This window comes from Watersipora subatra, chromosome 10 (genome assembly GCF_963576615.1).
Source record: "Watersipora subatra chromosome 10, tzWatSuba1.1, whole genome shotgun sequence".
NCBI classification, from domain to species: domain Eukaryota; kingdom Metazoa; phylum Bryozoa; class Gymnolaemata; order Cheilostomatida; family Watersiporidae; genus Watersipora; species Watersipora subatra.
This window is the reverse complement of record NC_088717.1, coordinates 32,158,449-32,186,361: the sequence shown is the minus strand read 5'-3', so window position 1 is coordinate 32,186,361 and position 27,913 is coordinate 32,158,449. Positions and strand designations below refer to the sequence as shown.

General features: G+C 36.5%; 1 protein-coding gene across 1 annotated transcript; it reads left to right on the top strand.

Moving 5' to 3' along the window:
* The first annotated feature begins 3,189 nt into the window (after positions 1–3,189).
* LOC137405756 (dehydrogenase/reductase SDR family member 12-like) lies at positions 3,190–25,940 on the top strand. Its single transcript, XM_068092140.1, has 8 exons — positions 3,190–3,362; positions 18,507–18,604; positions 18,740–18,861; positions 19,179–19,274; positions 19,410–19,553; positions 19,909–20,104; positions 23,968–24,105; positions 25,242–25,940. Exons 1-8 carry the CDS (start codon positions 3,307–3,309, stop codon positions 25,361–25,363), a joined length of 972 nt encoding a protein of 323 aa, XP_067948241.1. The 5' UTR covers positions 3,190–3,306; the 3' UTR covers positions 25,364–25,940.
* Positions 25,941–27,913: the final 1,973 nt, after the last annotated feature.

Here is a 27,913-nt window from a genome sequence, read left to right as displayed (position 1 = left end):
ACACTTGCGCATAAAATTTGACTTGCCCAGATACCGGCTGCCGTCAACTCAAGTGAGTTGCAGAAAAGGGTGCTATTGGGAACAGCTAAGATCTTGAGGCGAGTGCTCAAACTCCCAGGTCTCTGGTAGGAGACCCGAGTTAGAGCAGAATTTACCACCCATACGGGGTATCCAGGGTGAGGAAACAATTTATATATATATATATAAATAATATATATATATATAAATATATATATTTATAATATATATAATATAATATATGTAATATAATAATATATATATGTTTATTATATATATATAATAAATATATATATCACACTAAAAATGATCCTAGATACAGACTCTGCCAAGATGCACCTGAGGCCATACAACACATCATCAGGGGATGCAAGTAGCTAGCCGGAAACGCATACACTGAGCGGCATAATCATGTTGTAGGTGTTATGTACAGAAGTCTATGTGATTAGTATAGCTTTAATAAACCACAACACTAGTGGGAAGCTCCTGGTAAGGTCAATGAGAATGATCGCGCTAAGATCCTCTGGGACTTCTACATCCGGATTGACAAGTATGTCCTAGCAAACCAACCAGATATAGTGGTGGTGGACAAGGAGAACAAAAGAGCTACTATAATAGATATAGCAGTACCCAATGACTACAATATAGCCAGCAAAGAAAACTAAAAAGGTGGAGAAATATCTCCTTCTTGGTGAAGAGATTGAAAAATGCTGAGATGTAAGAACAACTGTAATTCCAGTAATCATTGGGGCACTGTGAGCAATAACACTTGCGCATAAAATTTGACTTGCCCAGATACCGGCTGCCGTCAACTCAAGTGAGTTGCAGAAAAGGGTGCTACTGGGAACAGCTAAGATCTTGAGGCGAGTCTAACTTGGGTCTCCTACCAAAAACCTGGGAGTTTGAGCAAAAATTACTACCCATATTGGTTATTTATGGCCTCAAGATCTTACCTGTTCCCACTAGCGCACCTTTCTACAACTCACTGAGTGGATGGCAGCCGGTATCTAGGCAAGCCAAACTTTATGCGCAGGTGCTGTATATATGTATATGTACATACATACACACACAGAAAATATATACACGCAGAAACATATATACAGCTGCATATGCTCCTATATACTTGTATATATAGGAACATATGTAGCGTGAGTATATATACTGGTACGTAAATAAGTACTTTGTTATAGGTGGATGTGGATAAACTATGTTGTGCATAACTAATCCGAATCCATGCACAACATCAGTGTTGAAATTGCTTGTCATATTACTATATTTTGACTATGGTTAGTTTGTGCACTTTTGCTTAGCTTGTCGGAACTAATTTAATTATTACTGGTTCAGGTACAAGTGAAGGTGTTAAGTTGTCGTAAGAATTACTGATATTTACCAGTAAAAGTTAATTATTTATTCTATAAGTCCAACATGACAATTGAAATACACAACTAACAAAATTCTAAACAATAATATTAATGACAACAGGTTCAAATGGCTAATAAAAGTTACACACTGACTCGAACGGTCCTCCATGTTTGCTTGCTCGGTCCATACGGCTGTGAGTTTCGATAGTCAAATGAGAGTCATGGCAGTTCTTATATGTAGAGACTTGGTAGGTAATATAGGGATGTAGGAGAGGATCAGCTGATGATGGCGAAGGAGGCTTCGTAGGTAGGGAAAGGTTAGAGGCTCCAGAGGCAAAGGGAAGAGAGAGAAGGAGGCTCCTGAAGGAGTTCGGAGAGGTTCCTCAGCAGGCAGAAGAAAGAGCATCCAATGAGGCTCTCGGGAAGAGAGAAAGGATGGAGATAGAGATGCCGAGTTAATGAAGCTATTTTCTTTTATAGATGTCTGTTATGTGGGATGGCTAGCCTGTGGGTGCAGGTTAAGTGTTAAGGCTTAATGCTTCTTGTCAAGAGTGTGAAGATATCTTGTTTGCGTAAGTCTTCAGCTGGTGCACGTGATGTTGACATGTCGGGTGGAGCTCATGACTTACTCATGGTATCTAGGTCATGTTTGACAGGAGTGGCAGATCTGTATGTTACCCATTTGATTCATTTCTAATGTTTCTATAGTGGTTTCTTGGTGATGGTGGTTGGTAGGTAACCGTAGGTTTAATTGCATCGACTTCCCTTTGGCATGTTCGCCATCTGGTGTTGCCACAGATTCTATGATTTATTCCTCCAAGTTTGGAGTTTCTAATTTACTTTTGACATTTTTCTAATTATTGGATCTTTTGATGTCTTTGGGCGTCTTGCTGCTTGTACGTATTATATGCTTATCCGGTGGTTGGCTGCATTCCCTATTGGTATATTGTTTTCGCAGTATTGGCCAGTATTCCCATAGAACAACGGCAAGCTTATCTGCTCTATTCCTTCATCACTAAAATATGCATTCACTTTTTGCTAGAGTTGGCTTCTCTCGTTTATTGGCGTTCGGTTCATTTTGCTCTACACAACAAAAATACGACGAACAGATAATGAAGCTAAACATCTTACTAGATCTCTCCCCAATAGTACAGTGAACCATTTGCGATTTGCCAGTACTAAAGTTATAGTCTCTATTTTAATTCTGAAGTGTTTATTCATTTATTTCTAATTCTTTTCTAGACATTCTCATCAATCATTCAATATTGACCTAAATTTCTATCATTCTCTTACTCGCTATTACTCTGAAATATACTTACATCTGTCCATAAACGCCCTCGAATTCATCATCACCATAATCCACTATTAACTCCTGTGTCTATGTCCTGTGTTTATGGACAGATGTAAGTATATTTCAAAGTAATAGTGAGTAAAAGAATGATAGAAATTTGAGTTGATTCAGATTGATGAGAATGTCTAAGAAATAATTCGAAAGAAATGAATGATTAGGCACTTCAGAAAAAAATTAAATAGTGTATGTGGTATGTATAACTATTATACTGGCAAATCGCAAATGGCGCACCGGTCTTTAATATTTTACTAATGCCAACTGGACAATCGTTCGTTGAAAACTATTTTTAAGCGCAGACCTTCATGCTTAGAAAGAAAATTTTACGAGACCATATTTTCTTTCAAAATGTTGTCAACTGTAACACAGGCTAGTTCTTACTGCTTAATCTCTCAGTTGTTTAGATTGACCAATCGTAAACAAGAACGTCGATAATTCGCCAATCAATCATTGGCAAAACAAACTAAAACTACGCTCGAGATATTATGTAACTACCTACATGTATTGCTGACATCGATGTATAGAAACTAAACATTGAGATTACCTGTCTTTTTAAGGAAGGACTTCTTTTGAGCCAAAATGAATTTTATTAGGAATTCAGTTTTTATCGTTAAAGGTTTACAAGAATTCACCAGGTACAGTTTATACGCTTCTTACATCGCAGTAAGACCGATTTGTGCATCAAATGCTTACTGCAGCCGTTATGACCTTGGTTAGAAATTAATGTCATGTTTTTCTCTAGTTTTAAAGCAAATTAATAAGTCTACAAGAGACATAATAATTACTGGAGTAGGGTGGAATGTAAAGTTCATTTCACGACTACTTTTAATCATATGTAACAGTTCGTATCATTTTCAACACAAATAAGGCATTTTCTATGGTTCACAATGGGATCCCAAGTTGAAACTTGTCGATGTGACTTGTACTTTTGTGAAGCCAAGTCATTTCCAACATGCATGAAAATGTAATGTTTGTAGCGTTGAGCTGCTATGACCTTCCTAAACGACAGCAAATAATACTGTTTAAAATCCAATCCACCATCATAAAAGACAAATTTTTCAGCTTGTTATGTTGATCATATTGAGTAACACCACCGTCAATAAAAACTGTATCTCAGGTTAAATTGCTTTGATTTGAATTCTGAAAACAGCTTTCATAAAATGAGAATTTTTTCTATTACATAAGGCTGTTATAGGTGGATGTGGAGAAATTATTATTCTCTATTATTATTTTATTCTATTTTGACTATGTTTAGTTTTCGCACTTTTGCTTTGCTTGTGGGAACTAATTTGATTATCAAGGGTTCAAGTATTAGTGAAAGTCTTAAGCTATTGTAAGCAATACTGATATTTACCAGTAAAAGTTACTTCTTTATTACATAAGTCAAACAATGAAATACACAACGGACAAAATTCTAAACAATAATATTAATAAAAGCAATTACAATAGCTAATGAAAGTTACATCCTTACTCGAACGGTCGTCCACGCCTGTTTGATCAGTCCCGTACGGCAGTAAGTCTTGACAGGCAAACAAGAGTTGTGACAGTCCATAGGTAGATAGTTTCGGCAGTTGAGATAGTGGCGTAAAAGAGGCTCAGCTGATGAAGGAGAATGAGGCTCCATAGGCGGGGAGAGAGAGGCTTCTCAGCAGGCGGAGGGGAGAGAGCGTCCAATGAGGCCCTCAGGAAAAGAGAGAGAGATAGATGACTGGTTCATTGGAGCTGTTCTTTTATAGATGTTTGGCATGTGGGATGGCTAGCCTGTGGCAGTAGGCTGAGTATTAAGGGTCAATGCTTTATGTCAGGAGTGTGAAGATATCTTGTTTGCATAAGTCTTCAGCTGGTGCGTGTGATGTAGACATGCAGCGTGGAGCGTGTGACTTACTCATGGTATCTAGGTCATATTTGTCAGGAGTAGTAGATCCATTTTGTACTCATTTGATTCGTCTCTAATGTTTCTCTGGTGGTTTTCTGATGATGCTGGTTGGTAGGTTTAATTGCTTCAAGCTTCCTTTGAAATGCTCTCCATCTGGTGCTGACGCAATTTCTATGATTGATTCCTCCAATTTTGAAGTTTGTAATTTGCTTTTGAAATTTTCTAATTATTGGATCTTTTGATGACCTTGAGCATCTTGCTGCTTTTACGTATTATCTGCTTATTCTGTGGTCTGGCTGCATTCCCTGTTGGTATTTTGTTTTCGCAGTATTTCCATACAACATTTCTCCTGTTATGAAAGAACGATATGTCCTCATGTCGGTGTCGGCGTTCCATGGTGGGGTTGACACTGGTGTAGGGATATAAAGGTGAAAGAATATACATAGCAAAATGAAAAAATCATCTAGCTATTGAATGAAAGTAAGACTAAAATGATAGCAAATTTTGTAAAACCTTGCACCATCAATAATAAAATTAAACATGATTGATAAAAACCAAAATCGTAATAGTGAATAATTTTCAAACATTAAGGCCGAGGAGAAATTTCATGTATGAATATGGTTGGTAGTTTGTCAAGCGATTTGGTCTATTTTCATTTCAGAGTCGAGTGTTACTATCCTGCCATTTGTGTTGTACCACACTTAGTAAAGAAAACGGGTCCCTCCGTATATCGGTATGTGCGGGGGGCTGAAAGCATTGCAGTGGTCGTTCGGGTAACAGTTGTAGAGGAAATGAAGATGATACATAAAACGGAAACTTCATGCAATCCAAAGACAAATCGGTGTACCTCAAAAAAAATGAAAAAAACATAACAGTAGTCATTAAATGAAAGATTTATTCCGCAAGTTTGTTTTTTTTTGTGCTACTTGAAGGTTTATTTAAAACACACACATGCATGTTTTTGGCTTGCCTGTTTTATCCTAAAAAAATGGAAAGTTGCTAAAAATTCAAAGCGGAAAGATTATAATAGAGTGATCATATTATTTTGCTATGTGCTGATCTACTTACAACAAAATCTATTCTAAAAACTTGGAAACTGAATTTTTATAACATTGTTGTGAGGCGTGCCGCTAAATTTAGTGTGGCAAAGTATATTTTTTCAGAGGCCATTTATCAAGAGTGAAATTTTCAGTTACAATCAATTAGACACTTCCAAAATAATAACCCGAAACATACATCAGTTGCGGCTTTGAATAATAATCTGTGCAAATGACTTGAGTTAATTGGAAGTGAAAAGTGACTAACAAAGATTCAGCTCAATAGCGAGGTATTTTCAGGGTCAGGTGAGTGTGTGGAACCATTTAATTAACATAGATATGTATGGGAATTCGAGTCAGAGCTGATCATAACCAGTGTTAAATTAGAAAGTCTAGCAAATAAATGTCAAGCATGTGAAGTCACATCAGTGATAAAGTTAGTTGTCACCGGTCATAGGTAATGTTAGGTTGGTAACTGGTTAGAGAAGCACATGCAGAAATTCTATGGTGTTCTTTCATGTCTTGTTGAAGTATGTTAGTTGTAAGCCATAGCCACCAGTTAGTTATTAAGCGAAAGTCATAAGTACATCAAATACAATTAATCTGTTCTTTTTTCAAGACCTGAAAAATGTCATAAGTTGGAGTCACTGCTTCTCAAATAAGCTACATGTACACTATTCAGAAGTTTCATCTTTTTTTCGGAGTTTTCACTCATTCTTGTTTAAACAAATTGCGAAGACAAGTCTTAATATTACTTACGCTTTGTTCAGTTTAAGTAATGACTATCATATAATAATGCTATCAATGGATAGCATTAATATTTGCTAGTAGCATAGTTATTTCAAGCTTCTATAAGTATGCAATCAAATCAATCAAGGCAATCAAAAGGTTGTTTCTCAGCTAACATGCAAGTTAATACATTTAACTTTAAGTTTTAGTTACCAAAAATAAAAGTTTAATTTGTCTAACGCTGTGTACGCTATGTAGGAGAGTAAAGCATGGAAAGCGAGTATTAAAATCATTTCAATTATGAGAGCTTTAAGCATAAGCATAAGCGCTGTAATGGAAGGAAAAAGGTTTTTCAAGTCGTTAAAATTGCCTAGCACCTGCACAGTTAATCTATCCTCACATAGCACAACACGTAGTCAAGACAATAAGAAGTAGTAGTTCTTCATGCATTAATCTGTCATTTATTCGTGATTAAGCTCTCTTTTATAGCCGCAAGCTCTCAGCAGATGAAACATAATTATTTTCTTTAAGAAATGCAAGCTGCAGAAATAAGAACGCTGCCAAAACTTATTATATTGAGCAAAGTTAATTACGTTTACCTCAGAATTAACTTGGTTTTATTGTTTTAATAAAATGGTGATTCTGTATTTCACTTCAGCTAATTGCTATATATACAATATAGCTATCTCATAATAAGAACATTGTGCACATATTCCTATCCATCCAGTAAACGAATAACTGACTCTTAGCTATTACGCCTAGGGTAAATTACTTCTATTTCGTAGTTTTTGATCATACATGTTGCTATGATATGCTTCAACATAAAGTAGATTGGTTTTTATGGTCTTAGGCTACATGTTTAGGTTAGATGTTAAAACCTTGACCTCAATATATCTATAATCACCATGAATTAGTTTTCTTTGTGTAGTTGGTTGGAATTCCAAAACTTATCACGTGGGTTTTTCCTTGTGAACAAAACAGTCAGAAAGATATGTAGTGTGAGCATGTGGCTGAGTAAATCTGCAGAGTTGTGCACACATGGAATGTTGCCAACATGTCAATGGATTTATACTTTCCCTGCAAGCGAAACAGTTGGAAAGGTTGGTAAATCAATGTGAAATGTGGATCAATACTTTCTCTGCAAGCGAAATAGTCAGAGGTTGGTAGACCGGTTTTGCAAATTTAATGTATTGGAGCTCAACTATATAAATGGATTTATGCTTTCCCTGCAAGTGGAGCAGTCAGAAAAGGTGAATGAACTCAAGCTTTCTTCTATGCAAGTGTAAATGTGACCTCAATTTTCCTTTAAATAAATCAGGATCCGTAAGCCTACAGTTATGTGGTGGGTGATCAATCCAAAGGTAGGCGTTGCAGAAATGTTACGAAAGATAAAGCGATGGAGAATACCCACTCAGCTAAATGAACATGCTTTGGCTAATTGATATAGATTATTCAGTAACATCTCAGCTAACATAGACTGATGGGTTTTACAATAGATACATTAATTATCTACTTGCCCAGTAGAATATAGTGACTAAATCAATATTTTAGATAGCTAAGCAACTAGATATGAATACAGATATAGATGTTAGATCTACTAGTAGATGCTATTAAGAGCTGGAATGAAAAGGGAATTCACTAGTGAAGGTAGATTTAAGATTGGAATGCGAAAGTTTGAGATCGAAAAGGCATCTTCACCAGAAATGTTGTAGGTGGATGTGGAGTAAGTATGTAATGCATAACTAATCCGAATCCACACACAACATCAGTGTTGAAATTGCTTTGTCATTTTATTATATTTTGACTATGTTTAGTTTGTGCACTTTTGCTTAGCTTAAGGAAACTAATTTTATTATTACTGGTTCAGATATTAGTGAAGGTGTTAAGCTATTGTAAGCAATACTGATATTTACCAGTAAAAGTTACTTCTTTATTCTATGTCAAACAAAGAAATAGGCTACATAACTAATAAATTTCTAAAACTATAATATTAATGACAAAAAATTAGAATAGCTAATGATAGTTACATCCTTACTCGAACGGTTGTCCATGCTTGTTTGATCAGTCCCGTACAGCAGTGAGTCTCGACAGTCAAATGTGATTCGTGACAGTCCATAGGTAGATAGTTGCGGCAGTTGAAATAGTGGCGTTGAAGAGGCTCAGCTGATGAAGGAGAATGAGGCTCCACAAATGGGGAAAAAGGCTCCTCAGCAGACAGAAGGGGAGCATCCAAGGAGGCCCTCGGGAAGAGAGAGAGAGAGCTGTTCTCTTTTATAGATGTCTGGCATGTGGGATGGTTTGCCTGTGGCAGTAGGTTGAGTGTTAAGGGTCAATGCTTTACGTCAGGCGTGTAAAGATATCTTGTTTGCGTTAGTCTTCAGCTGGTGTACGTGTTGTAGACATGTAGGGTGGAGCTCGTGACTTACTCCTGGTATCTAGGTATTGTTTGACAGGGCTGGCAGACCCATATATGTGTACTCATTTGATTAGTCTCTAATGTTTTTCTGGTGACGGTGCTTAGTAGGTTTAATTCAGTGGTTCTTAACCTTTTTTGCTCTTTTTCCAAACCTAAAGACAGAAATTCCCCCCTTCCCAACTCCTTCAAATAATGCACTGCAACTAAATAGAGAACTTGATTTACATATATAACTTATATACATATATATATACATGTATATATGCATTTATTAGTCATATTTACATGGAATATTAAAAATGAATGTATAATGAAACTCAATATATCTATCATTGTAAGACATTCAGCAGACTAGTGCGATTTCTGTGTTTGTTTGGAGCTGACCAGAGTTTTGATGTTAGGAGTTGTTGTAGATGGGGCACACCGTAGGTCAGCTTCTACTTCCAGACGGTTTCTAGATTTGCTCTTTATGGTTAGCATTGCTGAAAATTCTGACTCGCAAAGATATGTGGAAGCAAATGGTATGAGCATCTTGAAAGTGGCCAGGCTTATGTTGGGATACAATCTTTGGGCCTAAACCCAAAAGTGCTTTATTGATAGCTCCTTGAAGTCATCTCTTAATACAGAGTTGTTTGTCAGCTCCAAAAACTCCTCCTGAAGCTGTTCCGGAATCGCGTAGACATTGCGCTTGAAAGGGTCTCGGGTCAGGCTCATCAATTGCTCTGTCCTAGGATCTAACTTTAGAAAATATCTCTCAAACTCTGCTATCAAACTGTTCAAGTGATGCTTTATGTCGGTTAGCAAAGAAGCGGAAGGAGCTTTCTTGTCAACTAATGAATGCAGAATTGGAAATGAAACTCTTACATTCCCAGTAGCCAGTCTTTCCACCCAGAGTTTGAGCTTGTCCTTGAATGCATTGATACTATCAGTTACATTCAACACATTTCTGTCTCTACCTTGCATCTTTGTGTTCACTTCATTGATTGAACCAAATATGTCAACCAGATAAGCAAGACACTGATGGAAGCCTTCCACCTGCATTGAAGCCAGTAGTTTGGGTTTTTTATGAGTTTTCAAGAACTCATTGGCCTCTGCTCGTAGATTGAGGAAACGCAGAAGCATGTTACCCTTTGATAACCATCGAACTTCGGTGTGGAACAATAGTGATGAGTGCACAGCATTCATATCTTCGCATAACTTGTGGAAGAGACGTGTTTGCAAGGCAGAGCCTTTGATAAAGTTTACTACTTTAATCACTGAAGAAAGGTGATCCTGCAATCCTTTGGGAAGAGTTTTTGCTGCTAGCGATTGTCTGTGAACGAAGCAATGGGTACTCACCACTAAAGGATTCTTTTCTTTCATCAACTGTGCAAATCCAGCACGGCATCCAAGCATGGCTGGAGCACCATCAGTGCAGACTCCAATTAGTTTACCCCAGTCCAGATGTTCTTTGCTGAAGAAGTCGGAAACCAGGTTCATAACATCAGCAGCTGTGGTGGTCTCTGTTAGAGGACTGCAGAACAAAAATTCTTCCTCAATTGTCTCTTTGTGTACATAGCGTGCAAACACCATCAGCTGTGAAATGCTAGCAACATCAGTAAACTCATCGAGTTAAATGGCGAACATGGGAGATGACTTGATCTTTTCAATTACTTGTCTCTTTATGTCTGCAGACATATCATCGATCCTCGATTTCACTGTGCTGTCTGAGAGAGATAAATCAGCTATCTTTTGAGCGGCTGTGTCTCTGAGAATAATCTTAGTACATTCCAGCAGACAAGGTTTAACTAATGTTTCACCAATGGTGTGTGGCTTCTTATCTCTGGCGATATGGTAAGACAGAGCATAGGATGCCTCGGTAATGGCCTGTGCCTGGATATGAAAGCTGCCAGTGAAATCCAGTTTTGCCCGCTTGAGTTCTCTCTCTTTAGCTTCAAAGAACGGCTTTGATTTATCCATGTGTTCTGCATGTTTATTTCTTAAGTATTGCTTAAGTTGATGTGGTTTCATAGAGTCGTTAGCGAGCACTTTCATGCATAAAACACATTGGGGTACTTCAATGCCGCTTTTAATCATACAAGTGAATCCATAGTTAAGGTAAGAATCATCATATGTTCGTCTTTTTGTCTTTGACATTTCAAAAACATCTACAATATGGGATATGCAATCAAAATATTTGAATACGTTCAATATCCGCATGAGCAAAACATCATACATATGTTAGGCTACAGAGCAAATTGTCAAAATGTCATACATTTATGCAAACCAAATCGGTAACTGAACAATTAATATTGCAGGTATGTATATGCGTGTAGTGTAGCAATCCTTACCTTTTCCACAGTTTTAGATCTGGTTCCCCTTGGTTAAGAACCACTGGTTTAATTGCTTAGACTTCCCTTTGGCATGTTCTACTTCAGGTGTTAACCCACTTTCTATGATTGATTCCGCCAATTTTTGAAGTTTCTAATTTACTTTTTACATTTTCTAATTATTGGATCTTTTGATGACTTGGGGCGTCTTGCTGCTTTTACGTATTATATGCTTACCCTGTGGTTTGGCTGCATTCCCTATTGGTATGTTGTTTTCGCAGTAGTTCCATACAACAAAGCTAAAAAACCATTTTGTGATCCGACCTCATCTGTGTTGAAAATGATATGATGATCTGTCACATATTATCACAGCACACCAACCTCCTAAACCACGGGCACTGTCGGCAGAATGGCAGACAGGATGCGCATATAGAAAAAGAAAAAGTTTGAAAGTTTTTTTAACGACCAACCATATTTTTGGGATACGCGTGTGTGGGGTCGAGTCTCTCATAGCTGTAATATTATCAGCTCACCATAACTTTACCCTTTATCGGAAAGGAGGGGGGGAAATGTGACACCGTGAAATGAGATCTTCAATTCTCTCTCATACGGCTTGAAGCTGGGTCAGTAAAGACGTACATATTTTGTCTCTTGCTAAGTAAAGACTTGTGAAGCACCCACTGAACTAAAGCCTCTTTAGTTCACAATAGGTTGTGTCAGCAAAATGATTTAATAGGAAGTGTAAGCTGTCCCAATTATGGATGAACAAACCTTAGAGTTAATTCTGGGAGTAGTCATTAGGTAACATATGCTGTTTAATACTCATTGGAGTAAATGTACTTACATGCATTGTATATATGCTCGATAGTTACATGCTTATGTCGAATAGTTATGTAGATCGGTTGCGGTGCATATAGGTGAAATATACATATGTTTAAGTTAATATAGGTGCATGTGTAAGTTGAGGTCAGTGTACATATAATATCTAAAGGAGTTCTATAAATATGTTAACCTGTATGTAGATTATAGCAATGTTTGGTTTTTGTGGGTTTGGTTATAGGGTAGTTTGAATAGGTACATGCCGTAAAACTTTTAATTGAACGTCACCTCTATTTGACCACCACTATGGAAGAAGGGTTGAAAAAAGGATACCATCCTCTAATTGAGCGTCGCCTCTATTTGACCACCACTTTGACATTCTTTGATCTTTACGAATGCATAATAGCAAGTGGTCAGTAGAAAGGTGTCCACAAAATTGTCTTAACAGTGAATCATTTACATCAAAAACAATTCTCTCATTATCCTACTCCAGTTTTTTGTTTTTTTTTCTGTATAACTTTGAAAACCCAGATATTCATTAATACAAATAATTAATACCTGGGTGAAGCTAATAGTAGCTCTTTGTTTAACGCGGTGTTCATACTTCGAAATATATAGAAAAACGTTTTACATATATGGTGGTACACGAATGACTAGTTTTAGACTATGGTACAAATTGTGCTTAACGGGCTTGCAGCTAAAAGTTTATAATTACATATATTTGTGTGAAATGCAACATGTAAAAATTTTGCTCTGCTAAAAAGTTGTTTTGTTGCTAATCTCGACTAGTTCAGCAGCTCAGAAGAAGAGTTGAGGTCAGAAAACATTTTGGAAGGTATTGAACAACCAGAAGATGTTAGTTACATCGAAAGCAACAATCAGAACACAACTGGTCGAGCAAATGATGCAAGTATTTTTGTTTTAAAAATGTTAATTTGTGTTTCTACATGCATTATACATGTAAGTATGATTTGTTTATGTCACTTGTTCATGAATATATATTTGTAGCATTTAATATGTACATAATTGTAGCATTTGATAGATTAGTGGAACATAACTTCTAAATTTGCCGACTTATAGCATATTATTTGAGAGCATCATTGTGGTAATCTGATCTTACAATGGATCGACGCTCATAACTCTTTCTATTAGTCACGTAAAGCTAGTTTTGGCTGCAAACTGTAGCAAGCATATCAATGAGTACAATGAGTTTTTATGCAACAATGGTAAATATAAATATAAAATGAAAATATGTTTACAAGTTTAGAACGAAATAAAAATTGAAAGCTCAAACAAATTGCAGAGCAGGACACAGGCTATAATATCATCACAGGTTAATTGCAAGCAATATATATCAACTGCTAGAGATATTTCTTGGCTTTTAATGCATATTTATTAAGCTATCTCTGACAAGTGCGAGGTAAGTTAGCAGATTTACTAAGCTATCTCTGACAAGTGCGAGGTAAGTTAGCAGATTTATTAAGCTATTTCTGACAAGTGCAAGGTAAGTTAGCAGATTTATTAAGCTATCTCTGACAAGTGCGAGGTAAGTTAGCAGATTTATTAAGCTATCTCTGACAAGTGCAAGGTAAGTTAGCATATTTATTAAGCTATCTCTGACAAGTGCGAGGTAAGTTAGCAGATTTATTAAGCTATCTCTGACAAGTGCGAGGTAAGTTAGCATATTTATTAAGCTATCTCTGACAAGTGCAAGGTAAGTTAGCATATTTATTAAGCTATCTCTGACAAGTGCGAGGTAAGTTAGCAGATTTATTAAGCTATCTCTGACAAGTGCGAGGTAAGTTAGCATATTTATTAAGCTATCTCTGACAAGTGCGAGGTAAGTTAGCATATTTATTAAGCTATCTCTGACAAGTGCGAGGTAAGTTAGCATATTTATTAAGCTATCTCTGACAAGTGCGAGGTAAGTTAGCATATTTATTAAGCTATCTCTGACAAGTGCGAGGTAAGTTAGCATATTTATTAAGCTATCTCTGACAAGTGCGAGGTAAGTTAGCAGATTTATTAAGCTATCTCTGACAAGTGCGAGGTAAGTTAGCATATTTATTAAGCTATCTCTGACAAGTGCGAGGTAAGTTAGCATATTTATTAAGCTATCTCTGACAAGTGTGAGGTAAGTTGAAGGTAAGTTAGCAGATTTATAGCATCCTAAAGGGTTAATGTCGCGCCAGAGGAATTAGAGGGTAATATTTAGGCGAAATTCGCTTTGTCCATAAAAGGGCTAAATTTATCATCCCAAAATTCTGATGAGCCATTTAAAAAATACCATGCTAGCCACCATTTGAACGCCACTTCTATTTGACAACCACTATAGAAGAACGGTTGAAAAATGAGCGCCATGGCGTTCAATTATAGAGGTTTTACGATATGTAAACTATTCTAGGCATTCGTGCAGCAAGTATAGATACAACATAGCAATCAAAGACCACTGCTCATTCCAGTGGTCTACTGCTCAAAACCATGGGTCAAGTGTAGTTTTTGGGTCTGCTCTAGTGCAGCCTCCCTATGACCGGCCTCAGCGGGAGAATCCACCTCATGCAACAGCATTCAGAGTCTACTTGCTAGATGTTCATTATACTGCATCGCTCCATCATATAAACCTAGCCAGCACATGACGAGCAGGCAGATCGTCATGATCTAAGTGGACCAGGACCAAAATTGGCTTTTAAAACTCATGTATAATTTCAAATGTACTGCATACCACATCCTGATCAACTCCCTAGTCACTTCTTGATCAGTCAATATGGAGGTACGACCAGTTAATCATTAAGCTGGCAGATGACTCACCAACAGCGACACTACACTCATTCACCAAGCTCATTTTCAATTCTAACACAATGTTGTTGCCAAATCTACACTGGTGCTGCCCAAACTTCTACAAGCCTTTCACAACTTTTCCCTGGTTGTACCAATCCTTTCTTAAAGCTTCACAGCGGATTGGCCAAGAAAATTTCCGCAACTATCCACTACTGCAAAAACCTCACAATGCGACCTTTTTATTTCATAATCAGACCGCAAATCTTCAATTCTTTCTATTTTACTCTCATGTCCCACTGCTTGTTTTATATGGAATGGTTAGTTACCTTAATAGCTTTATTGTATGTCTCTGCATAAAAGACTAGCAGTGGTCGTTGTCCAGTTATAGCCACACACTGTTGGTCTGATAGCTGCTCTGTCAAATTTGGCTTGCACAATCTACTTTTTTCCCAGCTTTTGACTAATCTCTTTTTGATCAAACATTTTTAGTTCATAGAACTTGCGTTCTTCCACATCAAGGACCTACTCTGAGCGAAGACTTGACAGTCCATGATGCACTTGATTGTGATGCCGTGTCAATATCGATAGGCTTCTCGCACATGTGAAAATATTCTTTAACGAGCACATGGTTTTACTGTACTAATGGCTTCTATCATTTAAAGCAACTATTTTTCTAACAAGGTTTGCAAGGCTTAGAAGCTGGTCATACACTCCATTTAACAAAAAACTTAACCCGATAAATTCAATACTCCAATTGACCGACCACTTGATAGCTCACTTTTCTACCCCTTCCTATGCTGTCCAGCGACAATTTAGATGCGAGGCAGCCTGCACCTGTTGTCCGTTTTCTTCACCACATCAAACCTCATCCACGTATCAACAATGCTTTCTTTGTCCTTGGGTACCTTGTGAAAATCACATATGCTTTGGCCGTTCCAAACATTGCCTCAGCTATTTCTCTGATATCTACATACTCTAAAAGGGCATCTCCGACCTCCCATTTACAGGTGGACAATTCTAAATAATTAGATCTTTAAATTCCCTTAACACCATGGATAGCCCTTCTAAAGAAACTTGAAAAGATCATGATTGTCCCACGACCAAACACGAGCGGAGCAATTGTTCAGGAGATTTATGATAAATGCATATGTGCACACAACTCACGAAAGTTATTCATCAACGGCCATCGCAAACCCTTGTATACCGAAATCTCATCAACAAATTTAGCCATTTTTCAATGGAGTCGTTTAAGTATAATAACGATACAAAACACATATAAACCTATTTAAATATGTTACCAAGTCTTTGAAAAGTGTAGACTATATCCTAAACCTTACCCATCTGATCGGATTATAGATAAATAGACAGATTAATTCAGCCAAAAATCGCCACAAAACACTTGCAAAGCTTGTTCTAATCATAATTAAGACCAGCCTACGATACGCCAATAAAGCCGTGCGACAGATAGTAGAACTATTTAGCAGTGCGCATTTCAAGAGAAAATGTGCTCATTTCACCAGTCTATGGCATTGTTTAATTGCTAAGGTTTCTAATATTTTTCTGTTTTTAATAGCTTGCGAAAATAATTAATTATAAGAATAATTATTTGATTTTATAAAATTATTGTTAGATTTAATTATAAGAATAATTAATCGAATTTATCCGAAGGTTTCTGTAATAAACGTAGACTGTTTGAGGCGTAGACCGATTTACAGGTATGAAATTGTAGTTCACAGTTTATCAGCCTTGTTTTTTGTCCACTTACCAAAGGTTTCATTAAACTATTTAAAACGTTAGCCGAAATTCTTTACATCTTATGTACAAGCTAGGGCCGAACTACAATGCCCTTTATGATGAGATCATTTTTTTATTTTGCTCCAGTTTGCAGACAACTTCCAGACGTGTGAACGCTCGTACTTGCTTTCTGTTAAAGATCGCTATCAAAACCATTCTACATTCAACACAACCAACTTTCAAACTGTGTATAGTACACAGCAGCTTGCCATTTTACTTCTAATATTGCATTTCAGAGTTATAATTAACATATTTCCTTATTGCTGTTGTTAGATTACATACATTACAGTAGGTTAGGCCTACTACAGCTTTAATTAATATTTATTTTATTGTTGTAAAACATAGGTTTGAGATAGTAGTAGATTAGATGTGATCTTCTAATATTGCATGCGGTCTTCAACACACTGGATTTCTATCAGTCGGTTCGCGAGTTATGCTTAGAGCAAATCTTTGGATTGAGAAGGGATTAGTCAATGGTTCAATTGGTACTGCCTTGCGTATTATATACCGTGCAAATCAAGGTCCACCTGCATTACCTGCTTTCGTTGTCTGTATATTGCCAGATTATACTGGTCCAACGTTTTTTCCCGAACACCCTAACAGTTTTCCAGTTATACCTGTCAAAAGTACTTGGACTGCTAGCCATGCCACTCTTAATCGCACAGGCATTCCTCTCGCTCTAACATGGGGTTTGACAATACACAAGGGTCAAGGTCTTGCCATGGCTAAGGCTGTCATTGATATAGGCCACCACGGAATGACCGCTGGAATATCGTTTGTTGCTCTCTCTCTCTAGTTCGAAACATTAATGACTTACTTGTTAACAACTTCGCTAGGAAGCGCATCACTCGATTAGCTATCAATGACCAAATCCTACAACGTAAAAGAGAGGAGACTAGATTGCGCGACCTTTAACAGAACGCTGAACTTATCTATATTTGTTGAAATTGTTAGTTGCACCTTTTTGAAGTCGTGCTCCCTCAAATTTATTTTATGTCATCTCGAACAACTCTCATTTACACTATACTCTGCCAATTCCTGCTGACAACTACTTTTTCAACAACCAGCACTGCTATTTCTTTTTTCCATTATCACTTATTTGATTATCAGGTCGTGGGCTGTATGACAGGGGAATTTCTAGTTTACATATATATTTTTTAAAATTTAATTTGTAAATATATCAGGAAAGAAACAAAATAGGAGACCAATTAGCTTCACATCACGATTAAAGGGAACAAGCTATCCTCAGGAGAGGAGCTAATTTTATGGATTGTGTGCTCATGTTAGTTTCATAATGCTAGTAAATATAAGTACGTATTACACTGCATTCTTACATCCTTTATGCTTGAATCTCTAATAAATTTCATCACTGTAACTGTTAAATGCTACTCATATTATTTACATCCTGACTAAAAATAATAATTCCTCAGCTATATGGATGTTGGTCAGGCAATGGGCATGAAATAAATAATGTGGTAGGCCCAGAGTTCATTAGGTGAGTGATAGAAGCTTCCAGTTTGAGATATTTGTTAAAGTGTCAAGTTGGAATATTGTTCTATGCTCAATAGTTCTTCTGTAGAAAGCTACAGACTTGTTTAAGGAGAGATAGGTCGATGCCGGTTCAGATACTTGTCCTCCGTGTCGGTACCGGTATCAGAGTATTGTTATAGCAATTTTAGCTTTAATACTTTCTAACCATCTAGAACCCACCCTCTGGAATCCAGAAATTTGGCCATAGCAAGGTCAATCATGCCTCAAGGCACTGAGCCTTTGCAAGATCTAGCTAGACTACCTTTAACTTCTCCACAGCTTTGATTGCTGCCTATATCATGCTCATATGTTCTAAACAACCAGGACAATCTGATATGCCTGCTTCTGAACTGGTGTGGTAGCATATCCGTTTTTTATCACCAAACCTGATTGCCAGTAATTTAAAATTTATAAAACTGTAAAATTTATATTCAGAAGTGATAATATGTAGAGGTTTGTTTGTAATTTACAATTTGTATTTGAAATTTCAGGAATGGCTTTGAGAAAGCTTCGAAAAACTTCAATGCCGCTGATTTGGAAAATATTAGCATTAATGGCAGAAGTTACATGATCACTGGTTCAAACAGCGGTAAGTCATTTGAATTTTTGTGCTGATGTTACGCTGTATTGAAGTGTGTATAGGTAATGATTTTAGCCACCTATGTATAAGGTGTAGGCAAGGTGTGTAGTCGTCTATCTTTGTATATGTTTTACTTAAATGAAGGTATAGGCAAGGTAGTGGCTACAGAGCTAGCTAAGGCTGGTGGTACAGTACATCTTGTCTGCAGAAATCCAGAAAGAGGTGAAGCCGCTCTCAATGAGATTAAAGAAGAGTCTAAGAATAATGTGAGTCACCTTTTTCCAGAATTTCCTTCTAATTTTTCTTTCCTTCTAGAATGTTAAACTTAGTACTCTGTCCTAGAATTTTACTGAGCCTTCTTTTTTCCAAAATGTTCTACTGGACTCTCTTTTTTAGACTTGACCGAGTCTCCTTTTTTTCCAGTATATTCTACTGCCCGTCTTTGCAGCATGGTCTACAACCATACATGTGTAGTTTGTCACATTAAATAGCTGAGTGCTACTAATGCCAGTCAATAGTATTACTCTGGTCATCCAGCATGTGATACATGTAAATACTTTATTGAAGGTTTCCTTGTTTGTAGTCTGTGTTCCTTCACGTGGTAGATCTCGCTAAACCACGAGACGTCTACAAGTTTGCTCATGACTTTGCAGAGAAGGGAGAAGGGCTGGATGTATTGGTAGGTGAACAGTAGGTATAGCAACTTTCAATGCCTTCCTAGTCACTGCTGATGTCATAGGCTGATGTATATGTCATCTTTAATGTAATTATACACTATGTAGAGCTTGTTCAGCGTAATATCTTAAACTCACAGGTAAATAATGCTGGCTGTATGGTTCACCAGAGAAATCTAGATGACCTCGGCTTTGAAACCAACTTTGCTACAAACACTTTAGCAGTCCACCTGCTCACAGAAACATTGCTGCCATTGATCAGAAAGTCCAGTGATCCAAGGGTGGTGGGTGCATAACATATTTTATGTAGAAGCAGATAGAGAGCGATTTGGGTGTATGTTAAACCTGCAGAAAAAAGCTGGCCAATGAAATGTTAGGAATTTATATAACTGACCAATAAAATGTAAAAAGCTGATAAGAATCATTTGTAAAATGCCAAGATTTTTAAAGTAGAACTTAGTTATTCTTCATCTGATGTTACCATGTCTTGGTAACATGTCTTGGTAACATGTCTTAGTAGCATGTTCTAGTAACATGTCTTGGTAACATGTCTTGTGAAACAAACTCATTCATTTGGTTCGTTTATTAAAAGCTTTACAGCCTCTGCTTGCTTCCTTACGATTCTTGATCTTTTGTAAGATTACTGTTTCATCCGGTGGAATGCTGACTCAGAAATTGAATGCTGTCGATATTCAAAGTTTGAAAGGGAGCCATGATGGAACATCGTCTTATGCCCAACAGAAAAGACAGCAGGTTGTCTTGTCAGAATTGTACGCTGTTAGACATCCTGGCGTTCACTTCAGTACCATGCATCCTGGGTGGGCTGACACACCAGGTAGGTAGTCTGCAAATCTTTGCAAGGGGGCACGAGACTGCCAGAGTACTGTAGTTATAGTTGTTACATAAGGTTAAATCGGTTCATCGAAAGAGTGTTCCAAATAATTAACTACCGTAAAACCTCTATTTGAACACCACCTCTATTTGACCGCCACCCTGAGAGAAGGATTGGAAGATAGAGTGCCACTCTCTATTTGAACACCAACTCCATTTGACCGCCACTTAGACATTCTTTGATCTTTATGAACCCATAATATCAATTGATCAGTAGAAAAGTGACCATAAAATCATATTAATAATGACTCGTTTACATCAATAACAATTAATTCTCTCGCTGTCCAGTTCCAAAGCTTTTTGTTTTTTCGTTAAACCTTTAAAAACAACGCCATATAAATAATTAATATCTGTCTCAGGCTAATACTAGTTCCTTGTTTAATGCGGTCTTAACATGTCAATATACAGGTATATAAAAATGGTTTACATTTGCGATGGTAAATGAATGACTAGTTTTAGGGTCAAGGTTGCACTTAGCAAGCAAAACTTTTACGCATTGCATTTGTGCTAAATGCAAAGCATAAAAGTTCGCTCTGTTACAAAATTGTTTGGACGCTAATATCGACTAGTTCAGCAGCGCAGAAAAAGAGTTGAGGTCAGAAGACGTTGAGAAAAGTATTGGACAACCAAAAGAATTTCGTTCCACCGAAAGCAACAATCAAAACGCAGCTATCCAAGCAAACAATGCAAATATATTTGTGTTAAAATGTTAATTTTGGTTTCTACATGCAATATAAGTATGGTTCGTTTAAGTCACTTGTTCATGAATATATACATTTGTAGCATTTGATCGATTATCTATATATATGTTTCTCAAAGTTGATCGCGTGTGTATTCGTTCGTCATTCTGATTGTCCAGCTATAACTATTAAAATCTTAGAATAAAGAATCCGTATCACTGAAGATTTGATTTCGGAACCTTCCATTCACCAGTCCGACACCGTACAAATTAAGCCAAACGAGCTTGATAGATTCGCTAGGCAATATGTGTCACTATATGAGAGCAAATACGCTATCGCTTTCAGTCACAACGCAAAGTGATGGCGTAACGTCATGAGAAGTGGTAGCTCTTGCTAGTAAGCTTACTCAAATTATCCATTGGCAATGTGCCATGCTAATAGCAAGTGGCAGGCAACTCTTATTACCTCTCATTGTTTAAAAGCTGATTTTTAATACCCAAGCAACGCTGGACATTTATCTAGTCATTGTATAACTTATAAATTTGCAGATTTATAGCATATTATTTAATAGCATCTTTGCGGTTATCTTAACACGGCTTACAATGGATCGACGCTCATAACTCCTCTTCTATTGCACATAAAATGCTAGTTGTGGCTGCAAACTGTAGCAAACATTTTAATGAGTGCAATGAGCTTTTATTCAGCATTGTTAATTATGTATAGATATCAAATAAAGATATGCTTTCAAATTTAGAATAAAATAAAAAATTGAAAGCTTTATTAAATTGCAAAGCAATGCACAGGCTATAATATCATCGCAGATTAATTGCAGGCAATAGATAACTGGTAGAAATATTTCTCGGCTTCCCAATGCATATTTTATTTGAAGATCTTTGACAAGTTGGAGGTAAGTTAGCAAATTTATTGCATCCAAAAGATTTAATATCGCTCTACCGAAAAAAGAGTGCAAAATATAGGCGACATTCGCCTCGCCCGAAAAAGGGTTAAATTTATTTTCCCAAAGTTCTGATGAGCCATTTAAAAAATACAACGCCAGCCTCTAGTTGAACGCCGCCTCCAATTGATCGCCACTAGAGAGGAAGGGTTGAAAAATAGAGCACTATGGTGTTCGATTAGAGATTTTACGGTATTTAATATTTACAGAAGGAAAGAAAAAAACAAAAATCTTTAATCACGCTGTGTGTGCCAATTGCCTTGAAAAGGGCTTTCTTTGCATTGCAGTGTATTTAATCGGTAATTTAAGATATGGCTACCGTATGATCAAACAAAAAATGTTTTAAGTGAAAGGTAAAATATCTTTACCATTTTTTCATCATCTTATTCGTTACAAATAGTTTAAATATTTATTTTGCTATATGTTGAGGAAGGGAACAGAGTCATTCATGAATACGTTCTAGAAATCAATTGTAAATTTTACTCTGTACATATCATCATTGCCTTAACAGGTCTTTGATCATCATCTGCTGTTTGATTCATTTGAATGATAGAACATACACTTTAACATATACCTTAGGATAGAATATTACACCATATATATGTTAACATATGCCTTAGGATAGAATATTACACCATATACATTAACATATACCTTAGGATAGAATATTACACCGTATACGTTAAAAATACCTTAGGAAAGTATAGAATATATCTTTTCAAACTTTTTTATAAAACCAGTCATTGTTGAGTAGAAAACGCTTTGCTTGGTATACGAGCACCGCTACTGGTGACACACCTTCATTTTATCCGCTGCTTGTTCACACTGTACACCGTTACAATATAAGATCTTAAAAAGGCAGGTTGTATTTAGATTTGAATATGTCTGGAGGAGGCTTTAAACATGTTGTCTTTAGGTGATTTCATACACATTACCTTTATCCTAGTCATAAGATTACCTTTATCCTAGTCATAAGATTACCTTTATCCTAGTCATAAGATTACCTTTATCCTAGTCATAAGATTACCTTTATCCTAGTCATAAGATTACCTTTATCCTAGTCATAAGATTACCTTTATCTTAGTCATAAGATTACAAGCTCGAGTCAAAAGATTCATGGCCTAAACTTTTGCAGATGTTGTCAGTCCTGTCACATTCACTCCTATATGATAAGTTCAACACTCAACTAACCCACCACTGGCTCTCTTCAAATTTTACTCTTGGAGTTTTACATGTATGGTATATGACACATCTGGCTATCATACTTACAGCTGTACGTGACACCATGTGTGGTATATGACACATTTAGACATCATACTTGCTGCTGTGCATGACACCATGTATAGTATATAACACATCTAGCCTTCATACTTGCAGCTGTGCATGACACCATGTACAGTATATGACACATCTAGCTATCATACTTGCAACTGTACGTGATGCCATGCATGGTATATGACACATCTAGCTATCATACTTGCAGCTGTACTTGATGCCACGTATGGTATATGACACATCTAGCTATCATACTTGCAGCTGTACGTGATACCATGTATGGTATATGACACATCTAGCTATCATACTTGCAGCTGTACGTGACACCATATATGGTATATGACACATCTAGCTATCATACTTGCAGCTGTGCGTGACACCATGTATGGTATATGACACATCTAGCTATCATACTTGCAGCTGTACGTGATGCCATGTATGGTATATGACACATCTAGCTATCATACCTGAAGCTGTACGTGATGCCATGTATGGTATATGACACATCTAGCTATCATACCTGAAGCTGTACGTGATGCCATGTATGGTATATGACACATCTAGCTATCATACTTGCAGCTGTACGTGATGCCATGTATGGTTTATGACACATCTAGTTATCATACTTGCAGCTGTATGTGATGCCATGTATAGTATATGACACATCTAGCTATCATACTTGCAGCTGTACGTGATGCCATGTATGGTATATGACACATCTAGCTATCATACTTGCAGCTGTACATGCCACCATGTATGGTATATGACACATCTAGCTATCATACTTGCAGCTGTACGTGACACCATATATGGTATATGACACATCTAGCTATCATACTTGCAGCTGTACGTGATGCCATGTATGGTATATGACACATCTAGCTATCATACTTGCAGCTGTACGCGATGCCATGCCTTCATTTTATGAGAAGATGAAGAACAAGCTGAGGAGTCCTGAGGAAGGTGCTGATACGGTCATCTGGTTGGCTCTTTCTCCCGCAGTTAGATCTATTGAGAGTGGAAAGTTTTTCCTAGGTGTGTTTGTTGTGAGATTCAGAGAAGTTTGAATGTTGAGTGTTTGTAACATTCATTCAAAAGGTCTCAGCTAAAAATTAAAGGGTTCATTGAACAAAAAAACTTTCTATTTCCTAATATAATAAGACAACGCAGAAACGGAACCTGCAGACAATGCAGGTTCTGTGGTTACATAAAAAGAAGTGTTTTTGGGCGGTTAAACTTGCAAATGTTTGACTGTGTATTTTTATTGGTCATGTCTTGCTTGGTAGCCATGTATATTAGACAGGAGACTAAAACTGATCTGAAAAGTTAGATTTTTTTCCCTACAACTCTGTTTCCTGATGTTGCTCGTCAGGTTTACTTGTTCAAAAAATCATTTCCGAACATTTCGGTAATATTTAGTGATTTCTTTCGTACAAAGACACTCGACAAGTGACCCCACGAAACAGATGTGTAAAAAGAAAAATTCAACGTTTCATATAGGTTTTGCTCTAAACAATTACTCCACTTGTTACTATTAGTGTAAAGTTCTTTTCTAGTTTTGAATTTCACCTTAAACTTATATATGTTTACCTTAATCTTATATATGTTTACCTTAATCTTATATATGTTTACTTTAATCTTATATATGTTTACCTTAATCTTATATATGTTTACCTTAATCTTATATATGTTTACCTTAACCTTATATATGTTTACCTTAATCTTATATATGTTTACTTTAATCTTGTATATGTTTACCTTAATCTTATATATGTTTACTTTAATCTTATATATTATATGTTTAGTCGCATGATTATTTTGAACACAACATAGAATACTTGGTAACTAAATGGTTATACATATAATATACATGTATATATATAATAGAAAAAAAATATTAAGAATGAAGTAAACTTTTAGTAATAGCGCTACAAATTTGTTTCGTGCGATGCACCCATCAGACGCAGTTAGACTAAATCGAAAAGCTGAACCAAAGTTATTATATAATGCTATTCTAGTCTTGCTATGCTATTGCTATGTCTAGTCTTGACTCTCATCGTTTGTTACCTTTCAACTCCACTTTGATAAGGCTAATGGTGTTCAATTCAGGAGGGCTATTACCTTATGCGGCAGGCGATGAAAGATGTTTTGACGGTTGTTATCTGTTGTAGACCGTCAGCCAGTCGCTACTCATCTGCCACTCTCTAGAACCCAAGAGTCAGATACAGATCGGCAGAGTTTTATAGCGGCTTTAGATGAGATGTTGCAAAAAGTCAAGCAGTCAGTAGCTTGATACCGCTTTAGAAATATTTAAAAACCTTGAGCTGTAATTGAAATATGATGATTTTGTATTCATTTTAAAATAAAAGATTGGCTGTTTGTCATAGATCATAATTCACCAGCCATCATTCAGTGCTCTTACAGTTACTCGCTTACATTTCTGGGCATTTCAGCCTTCTCACCTACTATTGTATCTTTGAAATGGTTTTTTAAACTAACAACTTTATTGTGTTGCATATTGTTGGTGAGGTAGTACTCGACTGGTGACAGAGTACATTGTTGGTGACATAGTACATTTGTTGGTAACCGAGTACACTGTTGGTGACAGAGTACACTGTTGGTAACAGTGTACTCTGTTACCAACAAATGTTGGTAACAGTTGGTGTTAGAGAACATTGTCATTTTTTTTAATATTTCCATCTCAAAACATGAAGATGCGGACTTGATACCAAACTTCTCATTGAGATTACTTGTTGCTTTTATATAGCAAACTATTACATGGTGTTACTGTGAGGTTGTAATAGTCACACTTGCTCTTTGCTATGTGAATTGTATTCTGTTAAATACATATTCTAGTGTAGATGGAATAACTTACTGCTTGACTGGTTTTTAGAGCATTCTAAATTTTTCGTTGTCAGTATGTATACAATAATAGCGCCTACTGTCTCATGGCTTATACAATTGTATGGAGCTGTCAGTGACCTCTGTAGTTGAAACAGTGAAGAACTTTTTCAAGCATTACGCAATATGTTACCCATCTGACTGCTGCAGTCATTGTTACTAGGCTAGCAGGGGTGTGGCATCACATGGTCTTGCATCACCCGGTCTCATTCTGTGCCGCAGAATGGGTCAGCTGACAAGATAGCTTATTAGTCTGGTGGCCACAGGGTGTTTTCGTGTCAACAGGTGGCAGAATATGGGGTCTATGGTAGCTTATATGAGCAATCTTTATTGTGGTAGTCAATAGTCATATTTTACAATATGTTTTCCACAAGGTACCACGGCAAGTAAACTAACTAAAGAGCGGTGTACAACAAAAAAATAAAAAGGACCGCAAAGAAACTATCATCTAACTAAAAACTAGTGAATAGTCTAACTAATATAATAATATTAGAACTGAATGCATAAAATATGTAGAACGCAAGCTTGAGGATTGATATGAGTATTGTTTAAACAAAAAAGTGGACAAATAATAGCTCAGTGAAAATAGTATACATATCTATGACAACAGTTTTCTAGTTATGAAAACAAAGTGTAATATAAAATGGTTAAAATAGGTAAGGCTATATGGTGAATGGTATTATTGGTCAGATGATAGTAGGTGTAGTTTGAGTTTGGTTTTAAAAGATTGCAAAGGAAGAGTTCTTAAATGAGTGCAGAGATTATTAAATGAATTTAGCACGTTACTGTTGAGTTTGTTGTGGTTTATGGCACTAGGTAATTTGAATCTGTTTCTGGTTTTGTGACTATGGTTTACGGTTTGAAAGCTATAGCTGAGATATTTAGGGCAGTTATCGTGGAGTATTGAATGAGCAATGAGGCAGGTGAAGTAATGTGATAGCTTAGGTAAGGGAAGAACACCGGTAGTGCTTGTTATTAAGTTGGTAGGTGGTAAGTGATGGTTTTTATGGGGTATGTTTAGGTCTTTGCATATAAGTCGTAAAGCTTTTTTTGTAAAATAAATAGTGTGTTGGTATATTTTACAGGTGTCGTAGGGTAAAACACATGCAGGCCATATTTAAGATAGGAATGGATAAAATTATAGTAATATAGTCTGGCAGTATCAAAGTTCATAAGATGACGAATGTTATAGAATAAACGTAGGTTAGATGATATTTTATTTGAAATGAATGAGATGTGGTCTAGCCATGATAAAGAGTCATTGATGATGAAGCCAAGTAGTTTAGAAGTAGATTGTCTTGTTAGGGTACTGTCGAATATAGAAATTGTCAGAGGGAAATTCAATGATGCATTTACTAAGATATAGTGAGATTTTGAAATGTTAAGAGGCATCTGATTTGCCACACACCATTGTTGGATAAGTCTTAGGTCTGAATTTATTTTAGATTGCAGGCATGAAGGGTCAGTTTCGGATATAGAGAATGAGGTATCGTCAGCATAAGCATGAGGTGTGCTGTGGAGTGGTAATTTAAGTAGATCATTTATAAAAATTTGAAACAGTGTGGGTGCAAGATTTGAACCTTGTGGAACGCCAGTAGCTATAGAAAGAGCATCTGAGCAGATATTTTTTATTTTCACGCATTGGAGCCGTCCACTCAAATATGACCTGATGGTGTCAAGAAATTTACCAGCTATTCCTATGTTTGCTAATTTTGAAATAAGTATATTATGATTAACCATGTCAAAAGCTTTTTGGGAGTCAAGAAAAATAATGACTAAAGTTTTTTTGTTTTTGACCATGTTTGACCAAGTGGAGTAAAGATGCTTAATACTTTCAGAATATTTCTAATCTAGTCATTATTAACCCAGTCTCCTACCGCTATTTTAGTTAATAAGCTAGAAGTAATTGGCCATTTAATGGCGAGTAGTAATACAAAAATGA

What these genes read in the sequence shown, in the direction of transcription:
- LOC137405756 (XM_068092140.1), top strand. Translation starts at nt 3,307, where the DNA reads ATGAATTTTATTAGGAATTCAGTTTTTATCGTTAAAGGTTTACAAGAA. An exon ending in AGTCCAGTGATCCAAGGGTG is followed by an intron (nt 19,554 to 19,908) that starts GTGGGTGCATAA and finishes ATCTTTTGTAAG; the next exon opens with ATTACTGTTTCATCCGGTGG. An exon ending in GAGTGGAAAGTTTTTCCTAG is followed by an intron (nt 24,106 to 25,241) that starts GTGTGTTTGTTG and finishes TATCTGTTGTAG; the next exon opens with ACCGTCAGCCAGTCGCTACT.